The 24,761-nt window shown below is 41.7% G+C and overlaps 1 protein-coding gene across 1 annotated transcript in view; it reads right to left on the bottom strand.

Annotated features, from left to right (window-relative positions):
• Positions 1 to 2,843: 2,843 nt before the first annotated feature.
• TENM2 (teneurin transmembrane protein 2) overlaps positions 2,844 to 24,761 on the bottom strand; it is a 126,136-nt gene continuing 104,218 nt past the window's right edge. The window contains exons 19-24 of the mRNA XM_066329554.1: positions 19,161 to 19,336; positions 17,374 to 17,609; positions 12,191 to 12,487; positions 9,705 to 11,319; positions 6,942 to 7,072; positions 2,844 to 5,703 (exon numbers count right to left, since the gene is read on the bottom strand). Of these exons, the coding sequence (XP_066185651.1) occupies positions 4,942 to 5,703; positions 6,942 to 7,072; positions 9,705 to 11,319; positions 12,191 to 12,487; positions 17,374 to 17,609; positions 19,161 to 19,336 (3,217 nt within the window). The 3' untranslated portion in view covers positions 2,844 to 4,941. The remainder of the gene's footprint in view (positions 5,704 to 6,941; positions 7,073 to 9,704; positions 11,320 to 12,190; positions 12,488 to 17,373; positions 17,610 to 19,160; positions 19,337 to 24,761) is intronic.

Below are 24,761 nucleotides of genomic sequence, written 5' to 3' on the forward strand. Positions count from 1 at the left end.
CAGGCAGTCACAGCATACAATATATTCTGTATATTGGTACAAGCAGCAGCAGAGCCTTCAGAGACAGACCCTGCCCAGTGGAGCCACCTGCCCATGCTCCCTCACTGTTTTCTGCAGGTGAAAGTGGCTCCAAGGCTCTGAGATCTTGCTGCCAGTTCAGAGATGTGCAGAGCATCTTTCCAGCTGTGTCAGCATCTGTACTGTGGTGGGTGCTGACCCTCTTCCATAGCACAGCCCTTGGAAGTCGGTGCCACAGAGGTGAAGTGAGTTTGGTTCCAGAGGAGTGACAGGTTTCAAATGCAGTGAGTACTGTTTAAACTAAGAAATCCGTGTAAATAAGGAACTTTTATGCTGCAGGCTGCACTGGAAGAGGCTGGGAAGGAACTTATACTGTTGGTACCTCTTCATTACAGCTGCCATAATTTGTTAGGTAAAATCCCCCCTTTGAACTCAGTCACAGTTCAAAGCTCACAAGCTTATGACTGACCTTCCCATGGGGTTCTCATGCAAGATCGCCAGATGAACACAGGACAGTACAATTCAGTGACTGACACTTTACCTTGGGAGTTTCCTAGGGCTGTACCTTCAAGGCTGTGTGTTGAACATATTCCCATGTTTGATCATTACTGAGTGCTTATTTGAGAACTGTTGTGAGTCTGTTGTCAAGGGGTGAACCTTACAGAAATTACAGCACAAAGCAGTGAATGGCATTCAAGCCTGATATGTTTTTCTTGGACTCTTAAACAGGAAATGGCCAATAAGCATGAAGGCCGTGCCATGGTCGTGTTCAGGGCTGGTGAAGGACGTCTGGCTCTTCTGTTCTTGCAGCAATGATGAGCCTGGACTACATGAAGGTCAGGGACTTGGCTTACAGAGGTAGAATGGTGTTGGCACAGTCCTTTCTATCAGGAAATTTCTGAGAGGCTGCATTTCCCAAGGGATGGGAGGTGAAAACTGCAAGTGCCAGAGCCAGGCTTCCATGCAGGTTTCAGTCTGGCTCTGTGCACCCTCAGAGCCCAGTGTAGGCTCTTGTGTCAGCCACTGCTCTACAGACAGCAAAAAAAAAAAAAAAAAGGCCTAAGTGGTTCCTTCCCTTTATTTATTCCCATGGGAGTAGTGTGGATCCCCTGGCATGGCCCAGCTTTAGGAGGAATGTCTGTGTGTGTCCCTTCATCCGAGACACACCAACCCTGAGGAAGGTGACAGGGCACAGCTGTGGGCAAGGCAGCGCCAGAGGCAAAGGCTGGCACCTCTGGGTGTCTCGTGGGCAGAACTGCCATCGTGTGGCCAAAGTGCCACGGGTGCCACCTGGAGAGGCAAAACTCCCGTGGTGGTGAGGGGCAAGGTGTGCTGAGACACATGCTACACCCACAGCCAGCCAGACACGTGCTACACCCACAGCCAGTCCACACTTTGGGTAAGTGAGGAAACACAACACAGGGTTTTTTTTACCAAGATGAAATGCAAAGTTGTAAATACTAAATTCCTTCAGTTACAGCAATCCAATAGGAAAAAAAGGAAATGGACTCTAATGCTGATTTTCCATCTGGTTTTAGCATCAAACAGAAGCCTATTCTTGGATTCCTGATCCCTCTGCAAACAACTCAGCTTGCACTCAAGTGAGTTGGGAGGGCAAACCCATGTTCATGGTACTTAGGCTGCCTGAGCTCGTGTTTTGTGCCTTCCCACAGCCAGGACTGCTTTTCAGTCCAGGTCCTTTGATGGACCTTGCTCTGTCCTGGTCACAATGCTACTGGGGACACAGACACACTGCCACTGTTAAAGCCACCACTTAACCACTCCCGCATAAAAATAATCCAGTTCCTGTCTCCTTGGCAGTGCTTTAGGTTAAGCATCTATTCCATATGGAAAAGTGTAGCAAGGAAAAGAGAGGAAAAGCAAGAGCTTTGAAAGGAACGGGAGTTACCAGTTTGAGGTGAGGAAAGGGAAGGTTGTGGAAAGAAAAAGGGAGAAACAGATGCTTCAAGAAATGGGAAACTCGGATGGGACCACAAGAGAGCTGGCTATGGCCACACCAGTCATCTCCCTCATTTGTCAAGTGAAAACTCTTTAAAATGGTCTCTACCAGTCAGCTGTTTTTTCCAGACACGAGAGAATTTAGCTCTTTTGTCATAATTACAAGAAACACAGCAATTCTTCCAACCTCTTTGGTGCACCACATGAGGTTCTCTAAGTCACTGGACACAGTGCAGTTCTCTTGCCAAAAGGACAGGCTGGGTAGCCCATGTGGATGGGAGTGAAGCTGAGAACACAGGGAAAGGGAAGTGGCAGAGCTGGGAATGACCTCAGTCAGGTTCAGCACGATGCTAAGCTGGGCCTGAGAGCTCAAGGGTATTGCTGGGGTTTTCCACACAGCCTGTGCTGAGCTGCACACTGGCTTCGGAAACTACAGCTAACCCTGGATCAGTGATCTCTGGTGAGAATTTAGCACCATCTCCCAAAACTCTGTTTAAGAACATCCTAATGGTGTATGTTAGTTGCGAAGGAGATGAGTAGGGAGTGCATGCCCTGAAATTTTTACATCTCCTCTGATAGTCATTAATATTCAAAGGATGCTTCCCTTTTAGCTTAACTGAGCTTCCTTTTGAAGTAGCAGAATCTCCAGTTCTGAAGAGTTTCAGCTTTAGGAGAATGGTAACAGAATGAAGGACACCGGGGACTGTGTGACAGGTTCTCATTTCAACCCTCTCAAACTGCAATAAAAATTTCTTTCCCAAAAAATGAGCTAAGCAGCTTACCAGGACAGGGCCAGGTAATCCAGACAAACTGCAATAATGCAAAGTGTCTCCACTTCGTGATTTCATGTTTTATTCCCCCCATTAAAAAAACCACTTCCTTAAGAGATTTCACCTGTAAAGAACAAAATATTAATGTAACAGCACTCCAAGTCCTTCAACAAAGAAAAACACCTGCAGTGATGGGCAATCAAGACTTCATCTGAAAATGCAGCCAGACTTCCTCTTCAGAGGATGAGTAAGAGGGCTGGGGGTGCCCACGGGGTGCACACGTAGGTGTAACTCCTGGGCAGAGCTGGGTGGCTCTCGTTTGCACAGAAAAATTAGATGTGCTTTCTGAGTGCTCCAGGTGTTGCACCACACAGGCACTCAACAGTTCAGCTTTAAAAATGCCCTGGAGTGAATTTATGCCCATAATCAATTCAAGCATCTCTGTTGCTATCATGAATCATTAAAAACCTCATTTGCAACCCCAAAAGCAAAACTGTTCTCAAAATTAAGTAGAGCTCCCCAGCTACATACTTAAATGAGATAAAAGCGGCAGGGCTCTGGGTGATGGATGGCTCCCTTTTATCATCACCAGGAGTGACTGTTTGCTTAGGAGAGGGTCTTTGATCTTACCTCCCGTTTTTAAATGTGGTAGAAATAAGCAATCTCCCAAAGAAGACAGATTTCATGGAGACTTCCTGGCTCACAGCACAGCCTTGCATGTTTCATTTAATATTATGTTACTACATTTTCAAACTGTTTAGAGGTTACTTCAGTGCAATTAAACTAATTCCAGAATTGAAACACGGCAATTTGAGGGCTGCTAGTCACGAGGTGCAGAGAGGGGATTTCTAAAGCATTTACCAATTTTCTCCTGTGTCCTAAGCAGATTTCTGGGTGATGTGTGTGACTTTGCTTGCCCAGAGATCAAAGGACCAGCAGGACCCTGCAGGATCCATGGAACCACAGGAAGTCATTTCCACAAACAAAATGCTGTGTGCATTAGAAACAGCCAGACAAAAATCGCTTTTACAAGATTTTGCAATGGAAGACAAGTAATTCACAGGAGTTTTAGAGACTTTATTTATGTATAAACAATTTAAACACTTTGCCATAAATTATCTTTGCCTGTCTCTAGTCTTTGCTTAGCAGCAAATTAAAATTAATATAAAAACTCAATGAACAATTCATACATGTATATTACAAAAAAGTTCTTGTACCAAAGTTCTTATTAGACTTTTTTTTTCTTTTTTTCTTTTTTTTTTTTTTTTCTGGTGACTGTAATGTGATTGTCTCAGTTTCTCGACCAAACAAACACACTAATAATTTTTAAATCTGAAACAGTGATTGTGCCTTCTGGCTGATGTATGTACAGGGTGATCTGACGTGGTGCCCATTTGCAATAGTGTAACACAATGCCCACAGCTCTACTGGAACTGATACCAACAAACTACTGAATCTAAACAGACTACACCCTGTAACTGTGTTATACTGTCCACAATGGAAATCTTCAAAGACAAACAGAGTATGAAATTTATCTGTAGTGATTTATAGCCACCATTTTGAATGTAACTTTACACTCTGCCCTCTTTGAATAAGTTAAGCTTCAGGCCAGACAAGTGGAGGGTCAGAGTGCAAGTGTGGTTTTGTAACTTTTAAATATATTTTCCTTTCCTATTTCCAGTGCGCTCTCACTTGCATTTCATTTGTCCTCCAGTTGCTACACACGAATCACCCCAAAGTCATGTTTTAAATGCATCTGTATTTTGCTTTAAATGAAAACCTCTTGGATATTTATCAAACAAGCAGTCTGAATCATCTGTGTTTCATCAGCTGGTTAGTGAAAGTGGCCCACTTGGATTTCTTAGTTTGCTCACGTGTGAATGGAGTGAGGTAATACAATACGAGGCCTTCTTTTTGTTTTTCTTTAGACCCAGAACAAGTGGGTAATATTTCAGGGGTACTTTTTAATTTGTACGTTTAAGAGTTTTCAGTCTGGCTTTAGTCCACTTCAGGATGTGTTTTTTAATCACTTGAACAGTAGCATTTAACTCAAAAAATATGAGCTTTTTTGCCACTTTACTATCCCAGAGTAGCTCAGCCTAGTGCCCCCATTTAGGTCTTCATCTCCTTAGGAGAGGAGATAACAGTTACGACTACTGATTCATCCAGCAAAGGATGACAGCAGGTTAATTTGTTACCTCTTTCCCATTTCATTCTGTCTTAAAAACTGGATGTTGCTGCTACTGTCTGCTAGCTCTGGGTACTGCTCCACGGGCAGGACATAATATCCCTCGTAACCTTGAACCCTTCCCGTGCTGAGGAGCTGCTGCCTCTCTCCGTCCGTCCATACGCGGCTGCCCTCGCGTCCGTCCCGCGCCTTCTGCTGCTCCTTGGCCCAGGCGGCGGCCAGGGCGCGCTGCCGCGCCTGGTCCAGCACCCGCGCCTTCTCCTCGTCCAGCGCCTCGGCCGTCAGCCCGTAGCGGATGTTCATCAGCAGGGTGGAGTGCTGGAACTCAACGTTCGTAAACCTTCGAGTCCTGCCGCTGACCACCAGCGTGGGCTGGGACACGGTGACGTTGATGCCGCTGTCCAGGACCTTCCTCCCGCTGGTCATGGCCAGGGTGACCAGGTCGCTGTCGGCCGAGCCCACCTTGACGAAGTAGTGGGTGTCCCTGCCCTCGATGCTGTAGTGCATCTTCTCCAGGTAGTGAGCGCCGTTCAGGACCGAGGCGATCTTCCTGCTGTCGTCCGTGGCTATGCTGGAAACACCGGTGGTGACGCGGCCTTCCTTCACGGCAAACATGATTCCTTTGCCCACGATGGGAGTGCTCGTGGCAAACCAGTGGCCTGCTTTTTCTCTAATTTTGGCATGTAACCTTTTAGATATGACCTGTCCCTCCAGAGCCATGAAAGCCTGGTTGTGTCGTTCTGTCGTCTGCTGCACTCCTGTAATTAGCTGGGGAAAGCAAAACAAACAAAAGAAAAACCAGCAAAGAAGATGCAGATCTGAACATAATAGTTTCAGAGACCAATAATAACCTTTGCTGTGCTTTTCTAAAGAAAAGATATGCAGAGAAAAATTCTACACTACAAAAGACCTCCTACAGTTATCCATCCATCCCTTCATCCATCCCTCCATCCCTCCATCTATCCATATCTTACTCAGAATCAGGTAAATACTCATTCAGCAAATTATTTTGCCATCTCTAAGACCAAATAAAATACTTCTCACCACCCTCTGTAGCATATATGCACCACACATTTCAATTTTGGCCAATCATATAATGCCCAGTGGAAGAATAAGAAAGACCCAAGTCTAGCACAATTTTAATCAGAGCTGAAAACAAAGATTATCAATGTATTAAAATGTGGCAGTTAACTTGTGGACACATTTTCTCAGAGATTTCAATCACTATATATAGCTAAAATGCTTATGAATATAAGCTTTTTGAAAACAGATGAAATTTGGGCCCAAAAGCACCAAAGCAATTCCTGAAGGGGGGGTTTAGACTCTCAAATGACTTAGAGGCCTGAGGAAGCGGTGTGCTTAGGTTTAGATGATTATTTCTATTGTATTACTACAAAGATGAAGTAACCCTAGCAAAGAGTAGGTTTGGAATTGGCCTAGTACTCTTCTGAAGTTTGTTAAATGGGTTGAAATTTATTATAGAAGTTAAACCCATATACTGTTGTCCACCCTTAACCTGACAAGTAAGTACAAACTCTGTAACTGAGTGAAATGGAGTAACAAATCAAAATGTAACTAGAAAAATGACAGATTGTGGTAAGAAATCCTCTAACAGGGTGAGAAGCAGAACCTTTTTTTACCAGTAAACCAAATACCAACCTAAGTTTATTGCAACGCATTATGAGGATGGTTTTACCAAAGGTACAACAGATGATAAATTACCCTGACAAAGTCTCCCTTTGTCATTGCTAATCAAGTTAATCGAGTTACAACTTGTTAATCAAGGAATAACTCAATAAAAGACAAACTAATGACACTGTAATTGTGATAACAACGAAGGCTGGCAAGAAAGGCATATGTTCATTAGTATAAAATGTAGCTATAGTCACTTCACTTTACACTGAATTAAGTGCTTGGCCTTCTGCTGTAACTACAGAAGAGCCAGTGATTCTACCCATAGAGTGTGGCAAATTTATCCAGAAAAGTAATTTAATCTTTCTGCCTACCTGTCCATTTTCACACGCTTGACTCTCAGACAGCTCGTATGGTGGTGACACAAAGTACATTTTTGCTCTAGGGAACCCAGGAATGATGTTGCTAAGCTGAAATCCAAACATCACCAACCAGCTCTTGACATCTAAAAATCAAAAGAAAGCAGCTAAGTGAGAAACACGTGTATTTAACAAATAGAGGAAATTAAAAAATTAGAAAATCCATCTTTGACATCTTTAATTTCAAGTAGCAAATGAAGTCACAATTCATATTATAGTGTGAAACTTTACAGAACTGTAGCAATCCACCATGAACAGGCACAGGAAACAGTACATTAAATTCACCCTAAATAATTAATCAGGGATATACCAGCTCTTTCATTCTTTTTCATTTGACCACATGAATTATCTAAACATTTTACAGGATGCAGTACTTGTTCCATCTCTGACACCTTCTGCCAGATGTGGCTACTATATGTAACCTATAAACTGTATTGTATAATGATATTTTATTAGGTTAACACTCTAAAAACATCTGCAAAGTCCTTCGGGGAAAGACATGGCTTCTCTTCTATGTCCTACTTCTATCAGCTGTCATCAGGTCTCAGGAGGCTCCATTAAAAGCAGTGAGAAGCTAGATTTGTAAATCAGATGTCTAAATTTGGAATACCCTCCCCATCCCTCCAGGGAAAGCAGGAGCTGTGTGGGAGGATTACAGCTCAGCTCTGAGGTGAGCCTCAGCAAGTTCCAGATGTGGGTTCAACCATAAAAACTCTGTCCTCAGATTTAGCTGTAAAGGCTGAGTAACTAAGTTAATAACAGTAATTCTCACTCAGCAAGAATTAAGAACTAATGATGTATTTTAGTTATCCAAATGATAACTCTTTTAACAAAAAAGGAGTCCATGACTCCATCTGACACAGAAACATTTCCTGTTTTCATGATAATTTTTGCTTAAAAAATCTCTCCTTTCTTTCCCACTGGCCATCTCTCCTTGCTGGTGCACACTGGCTCCTGATGCTGCTCCTGCCACTTCTGTGAGCTGAGCTGTTGCAAAGCCTCTCGTCCCCAAAAGTCTTTTTTTTTTCTTGGCAATTCTGACTCTAAAATAAGTAGTAAAATACTCTGCCTCTACAAGGTATGTGTATCCATCACACAGTGCCTACTGTATTTTTCCTGAAGCTTTGGACAGCACAGGGTTACTGTCCTTATAAGGTTTCAGTTTTATTTTATGGTAAAATGGTATCTCCTGAACAATTCAATTCAGCTGCTCTAATTCCAGAGAAGCCAGAGGAGGACCTATATACAAAACAGTCACATTTTGCTGAGCCAATGTGCTTTGCAGCACTGCACTTGCTACAGCAATTTGTTTTCAGCAAAACCTGTGAATAAAGCAGTATCAGGGGTTAAAAGTAAGAATGGACTGGGGGGAGGGGTTTTGGTGGGTTTTTTTGTTGGTTATTTTTTTTTCTCAATTTTTTTTTAACTATGACAATAAAGGTACCACCATAATCACTTCTTGTCAAAGATTATCTGTTTCAGTCCTACAGCAACAAATATTTGCACCACTGGTTAAGTATTTTTACAGATTACAAGGTCAGTCTTGTCCCTAAATGTAATTTATCTTATTAGATTTCAACCAGTGGACAGATAAATTAAATAAATATGATTTCAGAATGTGGTGAAACACAACAAGATGATGTTGAAAATCAAAGGGTGGTGAATAAAAATAGGACTTTAGTTGAATTTAGGACAATGAGGTAATTTTAGTTACCAGTATTTTCACACTATCAGACACAAATCACATTATCTCCTAATTGCAAAGTTGCTCCACTAGAACCTGTGGTGTGTTACACCTACTGTTAGGTTGCAATGTACTAATGAAACGTGCTGTGATTTTCTTTGAAGGAAATGCAGACTTTTCTTGAAATTCAAATTACTGCTAAAATTAGGATCGTTCCTTTTTAAAAATGGTATCACTACTCTAATTATTGTATACTGCATATTCAATTCTGAAAAAAAGCTTTTCCTGAAGACATATTAATTACCTTTCCTTTTAGAAAGTGCCAGCAGCTAGTTCAAGTACTGTGTGATGTTACTAAGTGAAAAATTATTCCTAATTAAGAAAGGGTTACAAGTTTTACCCAATTCTAACATATGTGATCAAAACTACTTTTGTTTCTTTGCTCTACAAAATCCATAATGTTTATTAGTCTTTCAGGATGAAATAATCTTAAAAAACATCAAGGATTTAATTTTAAAGACTAAAGACTGTTTACATATTAAAAGTTAAATAGGAAAAAGAGGTCTAATTAAATCCATTCTTGGTGCTAATTCATAATGTGCCCATGGGTTCAGTCAGTAGTTAATTTTGAAAGCAGCCCTGAAAGAAAGAGATCTGAGCACTTCTGGTTTGTGATTCTGAACCAACCTGTCAGTGACTTCACTTTTCTTGATACAGAATTAGAATGAACACTTCTTTATACAGCACTAGTTCAATAGGAAGAGCACTATAGCTGTGAAATTTTATATTCAGTCAAACTTATATTTATTTTTTCCTCCATAATTTATCATGGCTTCTCCCTTAGAGCCCTTCATTCAGGGAAGAGCAAGACCAAGGAATCAGAAATACCCAGTTTTTTTCATAGATGGAAGAGGAAGATGGCCCAAACTTGATTTGAGGATTGAGCAAAGAGCTCATAAGGAGAAGCTGGATTTCTTTCCCAAATCAGCTTCCAAGCTGTAGTGTTATATATTATAAATGTGAAGAAGTCTCACCTGTTACATAATTCTTTAGATCCAGTTCATTGCTGAGAGGGTTGTTACTCTTGAACATGTACAGATTGAAAGGAGCGGGTTCGTTGCCAATTTTTTTCCACATGGTGTAATCAGGAGATGTCCAGCGCCCAGCCAGGACATCGTAGTCCCTTTGAGTAAAATGCACGAGTTTGGTTAAAGGATCATACAGCCCTCCATGGAACCCAATGACCAGCTGGAAATCTGGGTTAGAGTCGTAATAGATCTCTCCATAGGCTGTGTACTGGAGCTGCTTGATCATGAGGCCATTGATGCTGAACACGGCTAATGGAGTGCCTGTGTTATCAGAGGCCACGTAATACTCTTCCCCGCTGCTGCTCTCCATTGCAAAGAGGTGGCCTTGCAGATCGTAGTACAAAGAGGTAATTTCGGAGTTGGAATGATTGTAGACATGAGTTACCCTTGTTGGATTGTGAAGATCAGCATAAAAGTACTGTAGATGATGCCCCAGGTTGGTCTTGCAGGAAGCCCTCCGGCCCAGTCCGTCGTAGCGGTACTGAACGCTCCACCCATTTGCTTTGTTGTAAGCTCTTGTCAGGAGCCCTTTGGAGTTGTACTCAAACACATCCGCGCCCCTCTGCCACAGGAACCCGTCGTCATCGATCTTGTAGGGGATGTCTCCCAGGCGTGTGATCCTGTCCCTGAGGTCGTAGCGCAGCGGCATCAGTCGGACGCTGTTTCCAGGATTCAGGAGGTGGAGGTTCCCGTTCAGGTCGTAGCTGTAGCGCCAGGTGGGCCTGTCATTGACTGCCACGCTCTGCAGCTGCCCATCTCCATCATAGTCATAGGTGTACTTGGTCGTGTTGGCATAGGGACCCAGTTTGAGCTCTCTTTTGGTCACCCTTCCCATGCTGTCGTACTGCACAGTCATCCAGTACATCAGGGACCGGAACATTTCATACTGCACTTCCTTAATGCGCCCGTGGGTGTCAAAGTGCTTGCTCAGCGTCATAACTGCCGTGGTGATAATTTGGTTTATATCATAGTAAATAACTCCAAATTTGCCAAAATGCTCTACTTTGCCAGAAATCTCATCGTAACGGTAAAGGTCAACTGGAAGAGGCGTTTCACTTATGATGGGTTTGATGCTTGCGATTCGGAAGCTGTTGTCATGATACGTATAATCAAACCTTGCATTGACCATTCCTTCTTCAGAGAACCTGTAGATTTGTTTGTCAACAAGAGGGCCAATTTTCCGATAGCGAATCGTACAAGAAAATCCTCCACTTTGCAAATTCACCATTTTAAGGACACCCGTAGTTTCGTCATACCCAAAAGTAACCGCCGTGCTGTCATACACAATCTCAGACAGCTTGGAGAGCTTTCCATACTTGTAGAAGACTTGTCGGCCGGTGCCCAAAAACGATGTTTTCAGAATCCTGCCGTCATCGCTGTAATCGAAAATGACGGAGGCGTTGCTCTCGGGGGGGTTGTAGATGTTCCTGATGTAGCCCACAGAGGTGTGTGTGGACATGCTGTGCCGAGCCACGCTGGGCATGGTGACGGCGTGCAGGCGGTCCGACGAGTCGTACTCGAAGATGTACTGGCGCTGACTCTGCAGCAGCAGCACCATCGACTGCAGGGGAAACAACAACACACTGTTATCACCTGTCAGCATGTGGCTCGAGAGAGGGAACTCGCAGGAAAAGGAAAGTTTACTGGACAGGCACTAATGTTAAATGAGTACAAAGGGAATCAGATATATTAGTCAGGGGCACAGAGCTGCTCAGGAATATTGTCAGGTTGCCAGATGAGAGGATCTACTCCTTGGAAATCAATATGCTGATGCTCCAGAGAAAGTGTAGGTTAGCAACCTGTGAGCTGTCCTCCCTGCAGGAGGACTTTTTTTTTTATTTTTCCTTTTTTTTTCCTGGGGGATGCAGAGGAGTTAAATAAATGACTTGATTTATCTTTCTGCCAGTAGTTGTAATTTACAACTGTTACTGTGAAATATGTGAGAAACTAAGCAGAGAACATCAGCTCTGGTTTACTTACAAGGGAAAGGGAAAACAATATGCAGTTTTGCAGTATTCAAGACACTTTTATGACTGAAGTGTGCTAATCAGGCTAAGTAAAAATGCACTACCATACTTTCATTTAATAAGTAACAATTAGAGAAGAATTACCTGTTTCTACATGAACCTTTTGTCAGGTTTAGTCATGCATTTTTGGGCTTAATTAAACACAATTCATTGTGTTAATTTATTGCCATTCTATGGCAGGAAAATATCAAAAGACAGAAACCATGAACAAAATATTTCCCATGAAGAATGAGTCATATTCAGTTGACTAATTGAAAAATAAGTAGTTTTGAGACTGGAGATGGTAACAGCTGGGATACATCAAATCTTAGCTAGTTTGTGCGTGTGATTTACATATCACGGAGCCAAACAGGACTTTGTGTCCCTGCATCTCGTGCCAGGAGGAGACACGACACCAGCACCTACGTTTTCCAGGTAGGTGTAGCTCCAGACCTTGCCGTCGGCGAACATGCGCGACACGACCCTGCCCTGCTTATCGATGTCGGTCCTCTCGCTCATGGCTCCGCGCTGCAGCCCTGCCAGGCGCCCGTTGAGGAAATAGGAGACGTTGACGGCGGCCAGGCCGCTGCTGGGCAGCCACAGGAAGGGCCGGCCCAGCTGGTCGTAGATGATGCGCAGCGTGAACTTGCGGTGGTCGTCGTAGATCTTCTCCGTGCGGATGTTGCGGTCATAGTCGATGGACAGCAGGTTCCTGCCGTGCACCTGTGGGAGGGAAGGGGGCTGCACTCAGTGCAGGGTGGGCACGCCGTCCCTCTGGGTTTACAGCGGGGAAATAGGATTGCCCAACAGGCAAATCCTCTGTGAAAAGTGTGGGGCTCCTGTTAACTGGCTTTTGCTTTCTACTTGGTAGTGTATTCAAATAATTCTGAGTCTCACTGGGGTATTTCCCATCTCACTGCAATATGAGCGATGATATCCTACAGAAAAAAGCTTCCACTATGGTCAGAACAGACAGACATGCTGCACACCTAGGGCTTAAAGTGCAGAGAAACAAATTATTTTGCATGGAATATTTTTCTACTTCTTCTATTTTTCTACTTCCTACTATTTTTCATTTATTTTTGTACTTCCACCATCAATTTTTTTTTTCTTTTTCCCCTACAATCACTCTAAGAACAACAGAAGAAATTTTTGTATCTTTACTGAGGTTTAGCCACTTGGCTTCCATAACTGAAACATCCTGCTTAGAATTAATTTATTTACTGTTTTCTTCATTTACTCTCCAAATATCGAATAGATCCTTCACTTGGGATCTTAAAATCCTTATCATACAAACTGGGAAAGATGGACTTCAAGTGCTGAATGTAAAGGTGCTAAATAATTAGCTTAAATATTTTTCTTTTTTCCCCTGTTTTTGTTATAATTTTCATTCAAAGTACAGCATGAAGTGTTTCAGTGCCAGATTTATTTATTTTAAATAAAAGAGCAAAACAGAGGCAAAGGAGAATAAGAATGCCAAATGGGGAGGCTTCTAATGAGAGTGCTATAATGAGAGATCCCAAAATATATTCACTGGGGGGGAAAGCCATAGAATTCAGGCTAATGCTGTAACCTGATAAAGCTTCTAATGTAATTTAATTGTAGATGTATCATTAATAAAGTAGAAGTTTTTAAATTAGATATCATTTCAGAGCAATCGCTACTTAAAAAGTATTCATCAATTTCTGGGAATTTGTTCTTAAGCTTATATTTTACAGTGGCTTTGATAATGCAACGTTTCCTCTTATCCAAAATTAAACTGTACATCAAACAATATGTAAATTAACCCTGAGCCTTTCTTGAGGACATGAAAGTTATTCTGAGATATATTCACTGGCAGGGGCAAACCCAATTCCCACCCCAACCAACTCAGTAGAAATTCAGTTATACAGACACATTTAAAATTAATACAGTTTTGTGTTTGTAAAGAAATAATTATTTCAAATTATCGCTCATTATCCTAATTTTTTCCATTAATGAAATTAATCTCTTTAACAGTTTGCATTTCCTCAGTGGGCAATTACTAGGGAAAAAAAGCTCTTTTCTGTAGGTTTTCCCAAAGGTTATCCCAGCAACAACTTCCTCTGTGATTCACAGAGAAGACAGAGTATTTTTCTTAAAACACCTTGGGGCAAAACAAGTAATATTCTGCTCTCCCATTGCAATGAAAACAAAACCAGGGAAGCCAAACTCAACATCAGTAGTTTCCCAGCTGGTTATTCTTGTTTTGTAGGATCAGCCCTGATGGCAGAGACAAAAAAACTCCCTTTTAATCAGCAGAAGAGAGGTCTGACCTCTGAAAAACATTTAGCTATAGAATTAAACCGTTAGTGTATGACTGAAAGCCCAGTTTCTTAATGGTGAGCAGATTTTCTAAAACGAAAAAAAAAATAAAGCCTTTCAGAAAGATTATGAACTGAATTTTTAGCTTGGGGGGGTTTGTTTGTTTTGGTTTTTTGGAACTTCTGAAGCTTCATGAATCAGTCAGGATTTCTGGAGTTTGTTCCCTCCACTACAGTAACTGCAATAGTAATCTGCATGAAGGAAAGTCTGACTCCAGGTATCCTCTCTTTCTCAAAAAGACTGTAACAGTTATTTGGTTTTGCCATAGAAAACAAAGTTAGTAGGGTTTTAAAAATGATAACACACCCAAGAGCTGTGCATACATGCAGACATCACTTGGAGATGCACACATGAACATCACCTGCTTGGATAATTCAGTACCTTTATTTGCATTTGTAAAATAAGTAAAACCAGAGACTGTCATTGCAGCATCATATTAATTATACAGAAACCCAAATAGGCTGACTAATTCCCACCCTTTCTGGGAACACCAAGAGCAGTCACCACTATCACGACTGCAGATTACTCAACAAGCCCGTTCTCTTTTGTTCACTACCCACATCTGGTTTTTCCTGGGCTGCTGCTGAAGTGGCCGTAGGGATGAGCCCTCTGTGCCTTGGAAAGGTCTGGCCACAGAAATTATTTACATGATGCTGCCCTGTAATAAGAACTCTTCACACAGGAATCTTATCAGGACTTTATCTGAAACTACAGCAAGAGACTGAGCGTGCAGTGCATTAAACAGCAGCAGACTTGAGTGGGGAAGAGAAAGGTGAAGTGCAGCTCCTTTCTCAGGTTCATGAGATGTGCCCAGGCAGGTGTGCAGATTCCAACATGTGCCTGGGATGTGCCTAAAGCATGGATGGGCAGGGCCTGAGCTCAGGCAGCACCACTGTGTGAGGGCTCACACAATCTGCCAGTACTTTGGGTTGCAAAGGACCTGTGAATCACCCAGTACAACTCCTCTGCACTGAGCAGGGACATCTTCAACAGCAACAAGGCTGTGCAGAGCCCTGCCAGCCTCACCTTCAATGATTCCAGGAACGGGGCATCTACCACCCTTCTGGGCAACCTGTGCAAGTGCCTCACCACATCACCATGAAAAACTACCCTCTTTTGGATAAAGCTGCCACACCTTATCCTGTCAAAACAGGACCTAAAAAAAGTCTGTCTCCATCTTCACTACTGAAGCACAGGGGCATGGGCTCCAGCAAATATTCCTCACAGTACTGCGAGGTGAAGTACTCAGCTAAAAGGGGAATGACAAGGAAAACCCACCCCTCCAGTCACACTGATCGTGAACTGGGGCTCCAGGAGGTGGCCCTGGTGCTCTGTCAGCTCTGCAGCAGTGCCCTGCTCTGTGTCACTATGTGCCACAGCCGCCCCTGCCTGCCACCTGCTCCCCACAGCATTCCAACACACTTGCTCTGCTTCGTTCACTGAACGATTTATAAAGATGAATTAGAATAAATGAGATGCAAATACATTCTATGCTTTCTGCCTCGTTTTCAAATTTCATTTTCAGTCCACTCAACCTGTGATAATCTCATAGTGATTTTCATTTAAAAGAGCTAAATGGATATGTGATTATTGTTACAGGAACTAACACCACACAATTAAATGCTGAGGTGTTGCTAGATAAAGCATTGTTTTGATTTGCATAAACATGATGCAAGAAAACCTATCTCAGGCAAGGTTTCAGCACTAAGATGTGTTAAACTTCAGCTAATTACCACAAGTACCTCTATTAAATTTTTAGTATTTAGAGTTAGGATTACTGCAATTTCATTTCAGCATCCTATTTATTTTTATTTTGAACAACACCTAGTCAAAAGCAGACCTGATCTATTTTCCACTTCCAATCAACTGCTGCAGGTCAACACATCAAAAATCAATTACACAGCCATGAAATTCAGTCATTAAGGATTAGCTGCTAATCTCCTTCAATTTTTTTGTCTAACCTTCCCCTTCTCCCCAACAAGTACATTCTGAGCACTTGTGAGAATAAGGAAAGATACATTAACTCAACACTGGGAATTAGATGCCAAGCAATAGGAAAATATACAAAATTAACATCCAAGTATTTTTTTTTGTAAATAATGATATAATTGCTTACATATATTCCATTTGCTATGTGATCTTGAGCACACTGAACTGTATCTTGTGTTCAGCGATGTTGAAAGAATTGCTAAAAAAATGAGGATTTGATCAGCACTACATTTGCTTTCTGCCCAGCATCTCAAATTGCTTCCAAAACCACACAGTCAAAAAAATCAGTGAAAATCAGGCCAGCAAAGCACAGAATGGGATTAATCCAGCTGCAGCAGATCTTTAATTTGGCAGGGGATGGATTACATGACCTGACTGTCTTCCTTGTCCTGTGCCTACGATTTTGTAATTATGGTAATTATTTTCCAATCGTGCCTTTTGGGAAAGGGAATAAACACAATATGCGTCTCTCAGTGAGTCTGTAGGGGGATTTTACAGCAGCAGGATGCTGTAGTTATGTTTGCTCCCCAGCACTAGCTGGGGTACGTCAGGCCTGGCAGTTTTACAAGTGGTGAATGCTCAGATTCCCACCCCCTTGAGAGGCAGTGTTTTGCAGCAACAGGGCAATGAAGCTGGGGGAGGCCCTAGAATACATCTTTTGAGGAGTAGCTGAGGGAGCTGGGGATGTTTAACCTGCAGGAAAGTTGGTTTGGGGGGACCTAATTGCTCTCTACAAGCCCCTGAAAGGAGTTAGCAAGTTGGGGGTTGGTCTTTTCTGCTGTATCTCAAATGAAAGGACAAGAGGAAATGGCCTGAAGTTGCACCAGGGGAGGTTCAGATATTTGAAAAACTTTTCTCACTGAAACAGTGTTCATGCACTGGAGTAGGTTGCCCAGGAAGGTGGTGGAGTCACCATCACTGGATGCGTTCAACAGGCATTGGGACATGGTATCTGGGGATGGTTTGCAGCAATTATGGTGGAGCTGGGGTCATGACTGGACTAAATGATCCTGAACGTCTCTTTGAACATTGATGAGTCTGTGATTCTGTAATATTTTAGGTATTCTTACCAATCTCTTTTGGAATACTTTTAGTAACGAAGCTCTATAGCTGATTGCAGCAGATAATCCCATGCAGCCAACTGAGCTGTCAAACACTGTCACACAAAAGACAATCCAGAGCCGTACTTTTTTAACAAGTGATGTCCTTCAAAATAAAAAAAGAATTTTCTGCCCAAAGAGGAGAAGGTGATTATTGTAACAACAGGTTCTACTTACCCTGAGCTTTCTTCCAAACACCGTCACTTTGCCTTTAATCTGCTCCTTCCTCAGACGCCATTCAATTGAGTTTAAACCATTTTCCATGGGTAGAGAAATATTACATCGTCCTATGGTGGGAGTCACAGTCCCAGCCAGGACATGAGGTTCGCTGTGAAAGCTAATGCTCATGCCATTGGCATACATCACTCTCAAAGTACCATTATTACAGAGCTGGTAGCTGTTCCTCACTTGATCTACAGCAATAATGAAAAGAAAATAATTTAGCTACTCCAGTCATAAAGAAAACATATAGCTTAATTTGATTGGTTTTTTATTGCACTCCTGTTGATGTTAAATGAAGTCAGCCTGCAATTACCATTTACGTGGTACTATGGTGGAAATTACAGATGTTACTGATTCATGTAAAGAACAGTAGTGTAACAGTGAGCCTGCAGAGAGATACTGTGTTTATTTCATTATGTTTTCCTTTCAGTCTTAATTGTGAATCAAAATGCACAGTGATATGTGTTGAACCACGTAATTTATTTCTGATATGAACAAAAAACTCCTGAAAACTGAACTGCTGGATAAACAACAAAGCATTAAACTCCAGGACAAAAAGGAAAAGAAGATGATTGCTGGACTCTTTATGAGTAGGAAGAAGTAAGTGCCTCTTCTTTTTTGTTTTCCTCTGTTTAGAAACTGTCTCCAAGCAGAGGTGTTGTATTACAGAATTACAGCGTGGCTTTACATCCTCAAGGTGTGAGGCTCCAGCAGTGCAAGCTGGCAGCCACAGTGGTTCCCTCTCCTGCCTCCCTGCCTCCCCAGGCCTGATGTGCACACCTGCCTGTCGGAGAAGAGTTACAGAAACAATCCCATGCTTCTCTGGCCATGCAGTTCTCCAGCTGTTTGACACAGGCAAGGCCCCTCTCAGCCAGGATGGAGTGCCAGAGTGTGCAGCTGTCAGCAACACATCAATATTTGCCTGACAGAAGGACAGCATCTACGTAATTAATCATCTGGTATAAGAGAAATTAAGTCTTTGTAACCAGACCTGTCACGGTATAATAGTCTATAAATGTTGACATTTATGTCAGGAGGAGACTATTGTTTGATGATGATATTCTCAGTCCAGTGACATTATATCTTAATTAAAAAAGCCCCATCACTCACCCAACCCCTTTCACTCTGTGTTTGATAACTGAGTTCACTCCATCAGATACAATGCCTGGGTGGTGCTGGAATGCTCTACACAAACTCTGAACTTGCGTTGCTGCTGCCTCCTGCCACACTCGGGCTGTAACACTGTTCTTGGAAGGGCCATCTCTGGCACCACAACATCCACTGCCCTGACTGTTCTACACTGCAATTAATGGCAGTGTATAAATTTAGAACATTTCTTCTACTAGAAGGAGCCTGAGCCTCTCCAGAAGGATCTCCCCCAGCAGCCATATCCAGCAGTCAGGTTGCATCTCTGCGGCACAGAAATCAGAACCAATTTTGCAGGGAAGTACAGAGAAATATGCAAGTGGATGAAGTGACCCTGACCCAGGAGGCAGTGGCAGGACTAACTTTCCCCAGCAGGTAGTGACCATCTGTACTTGACACAAAGCAGGACTGCAAAATGGCTCTTACCTGTCCTGAAGACCTGTCATTTTAGGAATAAACTTTACGGGAGTTTTTCTTGCAAACCTTATATGGTCTCCCCCTGCTCCTAAGTGTACTAATGACACGAATCGTTAGCGAACTGCTTTCCCAGGCTGTGTGTGTGGTTAGGAGGTGTGCTGAGAAGTGTGCTTTGGTACCTTGAACAACTGTATAGGAAGCCTCCACAGAGGAGAGATTTGTGATGACCGTGACATCGTCATCCCGATTAGAATTCTCAATGTCGATGGTAATAGACTTTTCCATTTCTCGATGAAGGCTAGTTACCACTCCAGTGGGACGTGTTACATTGGTCAGACGCCCTTCATGATCATAGCTAATAGAAAAGTTAGTGAGAGCAAAAAAGCATGAGGATATATGTTCATTTCAATACCCAATGTATTAATAATGCACCACATTTGTGCAAAAAAAAACCCCAGACTGAAACAGATTTTCAAGAACATCCTGGCCAGATCTATTTCTCTGTTCTTGAAAGAGTCTATAATGATGAAATAATATTTTTTAGATACTGATCTCAACTACATGGGTGCAAATGCAGGCTAGCATATTTTAAATTATTAAATTAAATTATTATGAATATGTGGAGTAATATTTGGCTCAAACAATTATAACTAGTAAATTAGTCTGCATTTTAATAGTTGCATTTCACTCTAAGGAAGTGGACTTCTGATGGACACTGCAATAAACAATTGCATAAACTGCACATTTGCTTTTGAATACTTAGTGGAAACTATGTATGGTCTTGAGTGACATATCAAGGAATAAACTTGCCATAAAGTATTAAAAAAGACATCAGCTTGAAAACATAATAATTTCATTTAGATCTTATCTGTGGTATTGAACTGCATTTTGGGGTCAGTATTTTGGCTCATAAAGATGAAAGGTGAAAAGCACAGGACAGAGGTTGGAGTTGCACAAAGGGCAGCAGTCAGCACTCAGAATAGACCTTAGAAAATGAGTTAAATGCTCCAGAGGCATACAGATTAAAAAAAAAAAAAGTAAAAAAAAAAGAAAAAAAAAAAAGAAAGGAAAAAAAAAAGAAAAAAATGGTTTTTCCATGATTTTATTGAGTTAAATTTCTTTAGAGGTATAAAGCCTGAGGTGAGGGGAAAGAAGGCATGCTGCTGGAAATCAAATCACACCCTTTCCCCCTTTCCTGCAGTATGCTCTAGTTGTGTGCATACATTTGCTAAAGAAGCAATCCCTTGGATCTTAAGGACGAAAAATGGGGACCTGAAACAAAACCAGCATTCCAGTCTGACACTCTGCTTTTGCTGCAATTCTCTGCTTGTGCAAGAGTCTCTCACCCAGCCACTACCAAAGCACGTGTGCTTCTAGAGAGCAGAAAGGCAAGAAAAAATGTCCTGTGTAGATAAAGGGAAAAGTTTAGGTAGAGATTGAAACCAACTGGTCATCCTTGGAATGTAGAGATGCAGGGAGCAGGAAGCCTGGAAGAGAACTGGTAAATCCATTGCACTGCCTGAGAGTAACAGAAGAGAAGAGGAGCACGTTTAGTATCATGGAGCTAGCTCAGTTCATTGTCGACTGTGGTCAGCTGTAAAGATGGAAAAAAATCAGAGCTTTCAACATGGCTTTACAATTAAAACACTCAGAAACCTCAGACTAGGCCACCTGAACTGTACAGCATATCTAAAAAATTCAGACAGAAATTGCCTCCTCAGTTATAATGAACATAATATATGACTTTCAAATCCATTGCAAATGGTTACACCCATTCAGCTGAATATTGGGGAGGAAGGAAAAAATCACCTGTGGAGCAACAAGCCTTACCAGTACCAATGGAAGTATTAGGCAAAGAAGGAAACCAATAAAACAAAGCATCATGCGACCTAAAAGGGATCAATAATACATTGTGTTCATTTAAGTAGTTCAGAATCAAGGAAGGATTAAGCAGCATGATTTTTCTCAATATAGTCACAAGTTTTTCTCCACAGATAGATATATATTTATATATAGATACATTATCATATCAGTAAAATACTGAAAAAAAAATAGTATGTTGAGATAATCTATGAAAGTGGGTTCAGTTAAGTCTTAATAAAGGTCTTCACAAAAAAAATACTGAAAAGCACTCCAAAAGAATATCTAAAGGAAGAACTCGATCCAGCCAAGCATGTCTTGCAGGGGAAAAGAAAAAGTACAAAAGATGGACAATTTCGAAAATCTTAAAGGTTAATAAGGCCCCTTAAGAGTCTGTATGTGGTGCGTTTCATGATGAGCGGAGTGATGAAGAGAACACTTGGATGTCAAATCTTACAGCACAATGTTATTTAGGACAAACTAGAAAAAGCCATGAGTGTCTCCAGTGTGACTCTGCAGCACTCGGTGAACTTCCAGAAAAATGGCTGGTGAAATTCCCCATCAGCAAATATATTTTAGGCAATGCAAATGAGACATTAATTTAAACTCTTCATTCACATTGCTGGGTTTTTAATTAACCTAGGAAAAATTCCTGGGGATTGCTGTGGGCTACTCACTGGAAATCTTTATTCAAAGTGTACGTGCAGTTTAAAAAGTAAATATGGTTGTGGATGTACGGAGATTGAAGCAGAAGAATGAAAATCTTCCAGTGCTATTTCAAGAAATTATTGTTTTACCCCTACCATGGGGTGTGTTCCCCAGTGCTGCTCACAGCTTTGAAAGCAGCAACAGTAGAGATTAAAAGGGTTTATAAGTGATGGATACACTTAACAAAATACATACGAAAGTGTCTCCTTGAAGATCTGCAGACTATTTAGATTATGAGTTGGATATATAAAAAATTCACTACTTAAATGATATATACATGCAGTGATACCAATATATAAAGAAGGCATTTCTACATTGTCCATTGTATCAAAATAAAATATTATTTAAAAAATACCTTAAAAGTAAAAAAAATAAAATTAATATAACAGAAACCTTGTCTGTACCACAAAATTTAAGTGACATATTCCTGACTTTTTTCAAAAAATTACGTATTATGCGAGAGCAAGTGCTCTGTAGAATACAACACCCAGACATTCATCTGAATAATAAGAATAAACTACATATGAATTATTATGTATTCATCTTCTTCATGTCATGAGCCTGGGCCTAATGAAGTAAAAAACCAAAATTTACAATGAAAAATATATTAATTGACCTGGTCTCTTCTGCTTCTAGAGAAGCAGTCTCTACCTCTGCAGTCTGTGACACAGCACCAGCCTGGATGAATCAGGTCTGACAAGACAACCTTTACATTTTCAAATGAGGTGGGCTCTGGGCACACTGAAATTGCTCAGCTTTTGTTACCGACTTCAGTTAAAGTAAGGTTTCAACCCTAGTTTTTCTACTAATAAAATTACAAGGGCAAACAAACTTTCTCTATGATAGTATCTTAAAAACCAACAAAAAACTGGCACCTCCCCGCTGCTACCTCATCACCTCTGCTAATTGTGACCAAGACACCCCTGCCAGCAGGCAAAGGTTTCCCAGGACAGCTCTGGGTGATACCAGGCACAAAGCTGGTGCCTGTCTCTGCCAGCCTGGTGGTTCTGGGCTGCCCATGGCCACAACCTATAGCTCAGCCTTGTCCCTGGCACAGCTGAGCACTTGGTACCTTCTCAGGTAGCTACAAGCATCTGTGCATCCCTTTAGTGGCCTCACAGTACCCTGAGGGCTGCTGTCCCTTGGCCACTACTGTGGCACCTCTGTTCCTTAGGCCAGTTTTATGACCAGCATCCTGGTCTCAGGTTTGAGTTGGGGTCCTGACAGCTCGTGGGTGGAGCAGGAAGGACAGAGCCACATCCAGAGAGGAGGAACAGCAGCTTCTGACTCAACGCATAGTTGGGCAAGGCACAGATCTGCACACATTTACACACAGCCCTGGTTTTATTCCCTTTTAAAACTGATGCAAGAAAAAAACCTGCAGCATTCTCTCAGGATGCTCCCTAGACCAAGAGGAATACCACTGGGAACTGCTTCAAAGATCTGTGCTTCATGCCCAAGCCAAGCTTAAATTACCCCATGTGAGCCTGCTGGTAGCTGTTCTATTATTGAAGAGCCTTGGCTGTTCCTACTGCAAATGAGCTGCATGCACGTGCACAGATGCTATCTATAGAATTCACGTATGGAGTGTGCACACACAAAGCAGCTTGTGTCTGCAACTCTCTGCACATGCACATGTACACCTAGATGAACTGTACAAATTTAATTCTGAGAGCATTTTCAGGGTAAAGTTTCAGATAAATGAGAGGAATATACCCAATAAGATAATATGGCACTTCAGCGTCTGGTTGATATAAATGCACTGACATAAATTTTTCATAAGAACTTTAGCTCATGTAGTGTTTTACCACTTAAAAGACCTCTGTTCTTTTCCAGTTCTGCTGCCATATTAACAACTTTGAGTGCTGATTATGTCTGTATGAATGCATGAATGTCTGAATGAACTGCTCAGAAACCTATTTTGTCGCCCTTATAAACTCTCATTGGCTGAACACTTCTTTTATCTTCAATTGATATTAAGCTATAGTTACCAAAAATTACTGCAGAATGATGAATACAGATTTTTTTTCATAGGAGCTGTTTCAAAGAACAAACAGAAACCAGAAACCAGTACTGACTGTGGACTGTGATTGTTTAGGTTTGCATATTCAATTTGAATAATGTCTTTCGAGTTCTCCCATCTATGGGCTCTACGCTTATGAGAATGTGTGTATAAATCAGGGAGAAATAAGTTATTTCTGCTGCCTCATCAAAGTTACTAATTATCTAAGAGAGTACCTCAGCCTGTAATATTTAGATCTAAATACGGTATTTAACTTCCACTGACATGAGGCAAAGGTTGTGCATCTTTTCTTATTTGATCTTGGAAAAAATCTGCAGCACTATGTACACATTAAATAATATTTTCAGCTGATCTCAGTAAGAAACCAAAGCCCCTACCTTCTGTATCTTCTTAGGACTCATAATTCAATTTTTCTAATAAACCACATTATCTTAGCATTTGGTGTGACTCTCAGACACCAGTTGCACCGGTTTTGTAACCAGTAATTCTGTGATGACATTTTTTAACGCTTTATGGATTTTCACATAGAGTTTTAAATTACTTTGCTACTTAGTTTTCTATAATTAGTTTCTAGTGTTTTGAGAAATAACTAATTTATATGACTGCATCTTAAGCTACCTATTGAGGAAAAAAAACAACAAAAAACCTTCCTTGAAGAGCGTCCACATCTCATCAGCAATGATACAAAATTTTATTCTGCCTAGTCCAGAGAGCTCTTACTTGAGCTTATGCTCAGCAGGTAATACCTTCAGGCAGTCACATAACTGAACTATTTGTATAACGAATTTGTGGTAAAGAGATAATTTTTGTAAAATATGAAGGAAAAACGAGCCCCTCCCCACGCGAAGCCCCAGTCTGGAGGAGAGGAGTGAGCGGCTGGGCACGCAGGGCCCCACGAGAGGGCACTGCTTTCCTTCCAACGAGAAGCCACTGCAGCATCCCTGCTGTGCAGGGCAGGCGTTCCCAGCACACGGAACGCTGCTCCTTCTATTCCTGCATTCCTTACGTTTTCTCTACACAGAGAAAACAGGTGGCCAAGCTGAATGCACCAATAAACTAAAGAGGGGTGCGCCTTTGCTAGTCTGCCACCTTGAAAGTAAGCCTGCCATTTCAAATGAAATATAAAGCTTTATTCCTATTTTTGACTCGCTGATTTGGGGAATGATACTTTTAATCATTAACTAAGTCA

The sequence above is a fragment of the Sylvia atricapilla genome, chromosome 14 (genome assembly GCF_009819655.1).
Source record: "Sylvia atricapilla isolate bSylAtr1 chromosome 14, bSylAtr1.pri, whole genome shotgun sequence".
NCBI classification, from domain to species: domain Eukaryota; kingdom Metazoa; phylum Chordata; class Aves; order Passeriformes; family Sylviidae; genus Sylvia; species Sylvia atricapilla.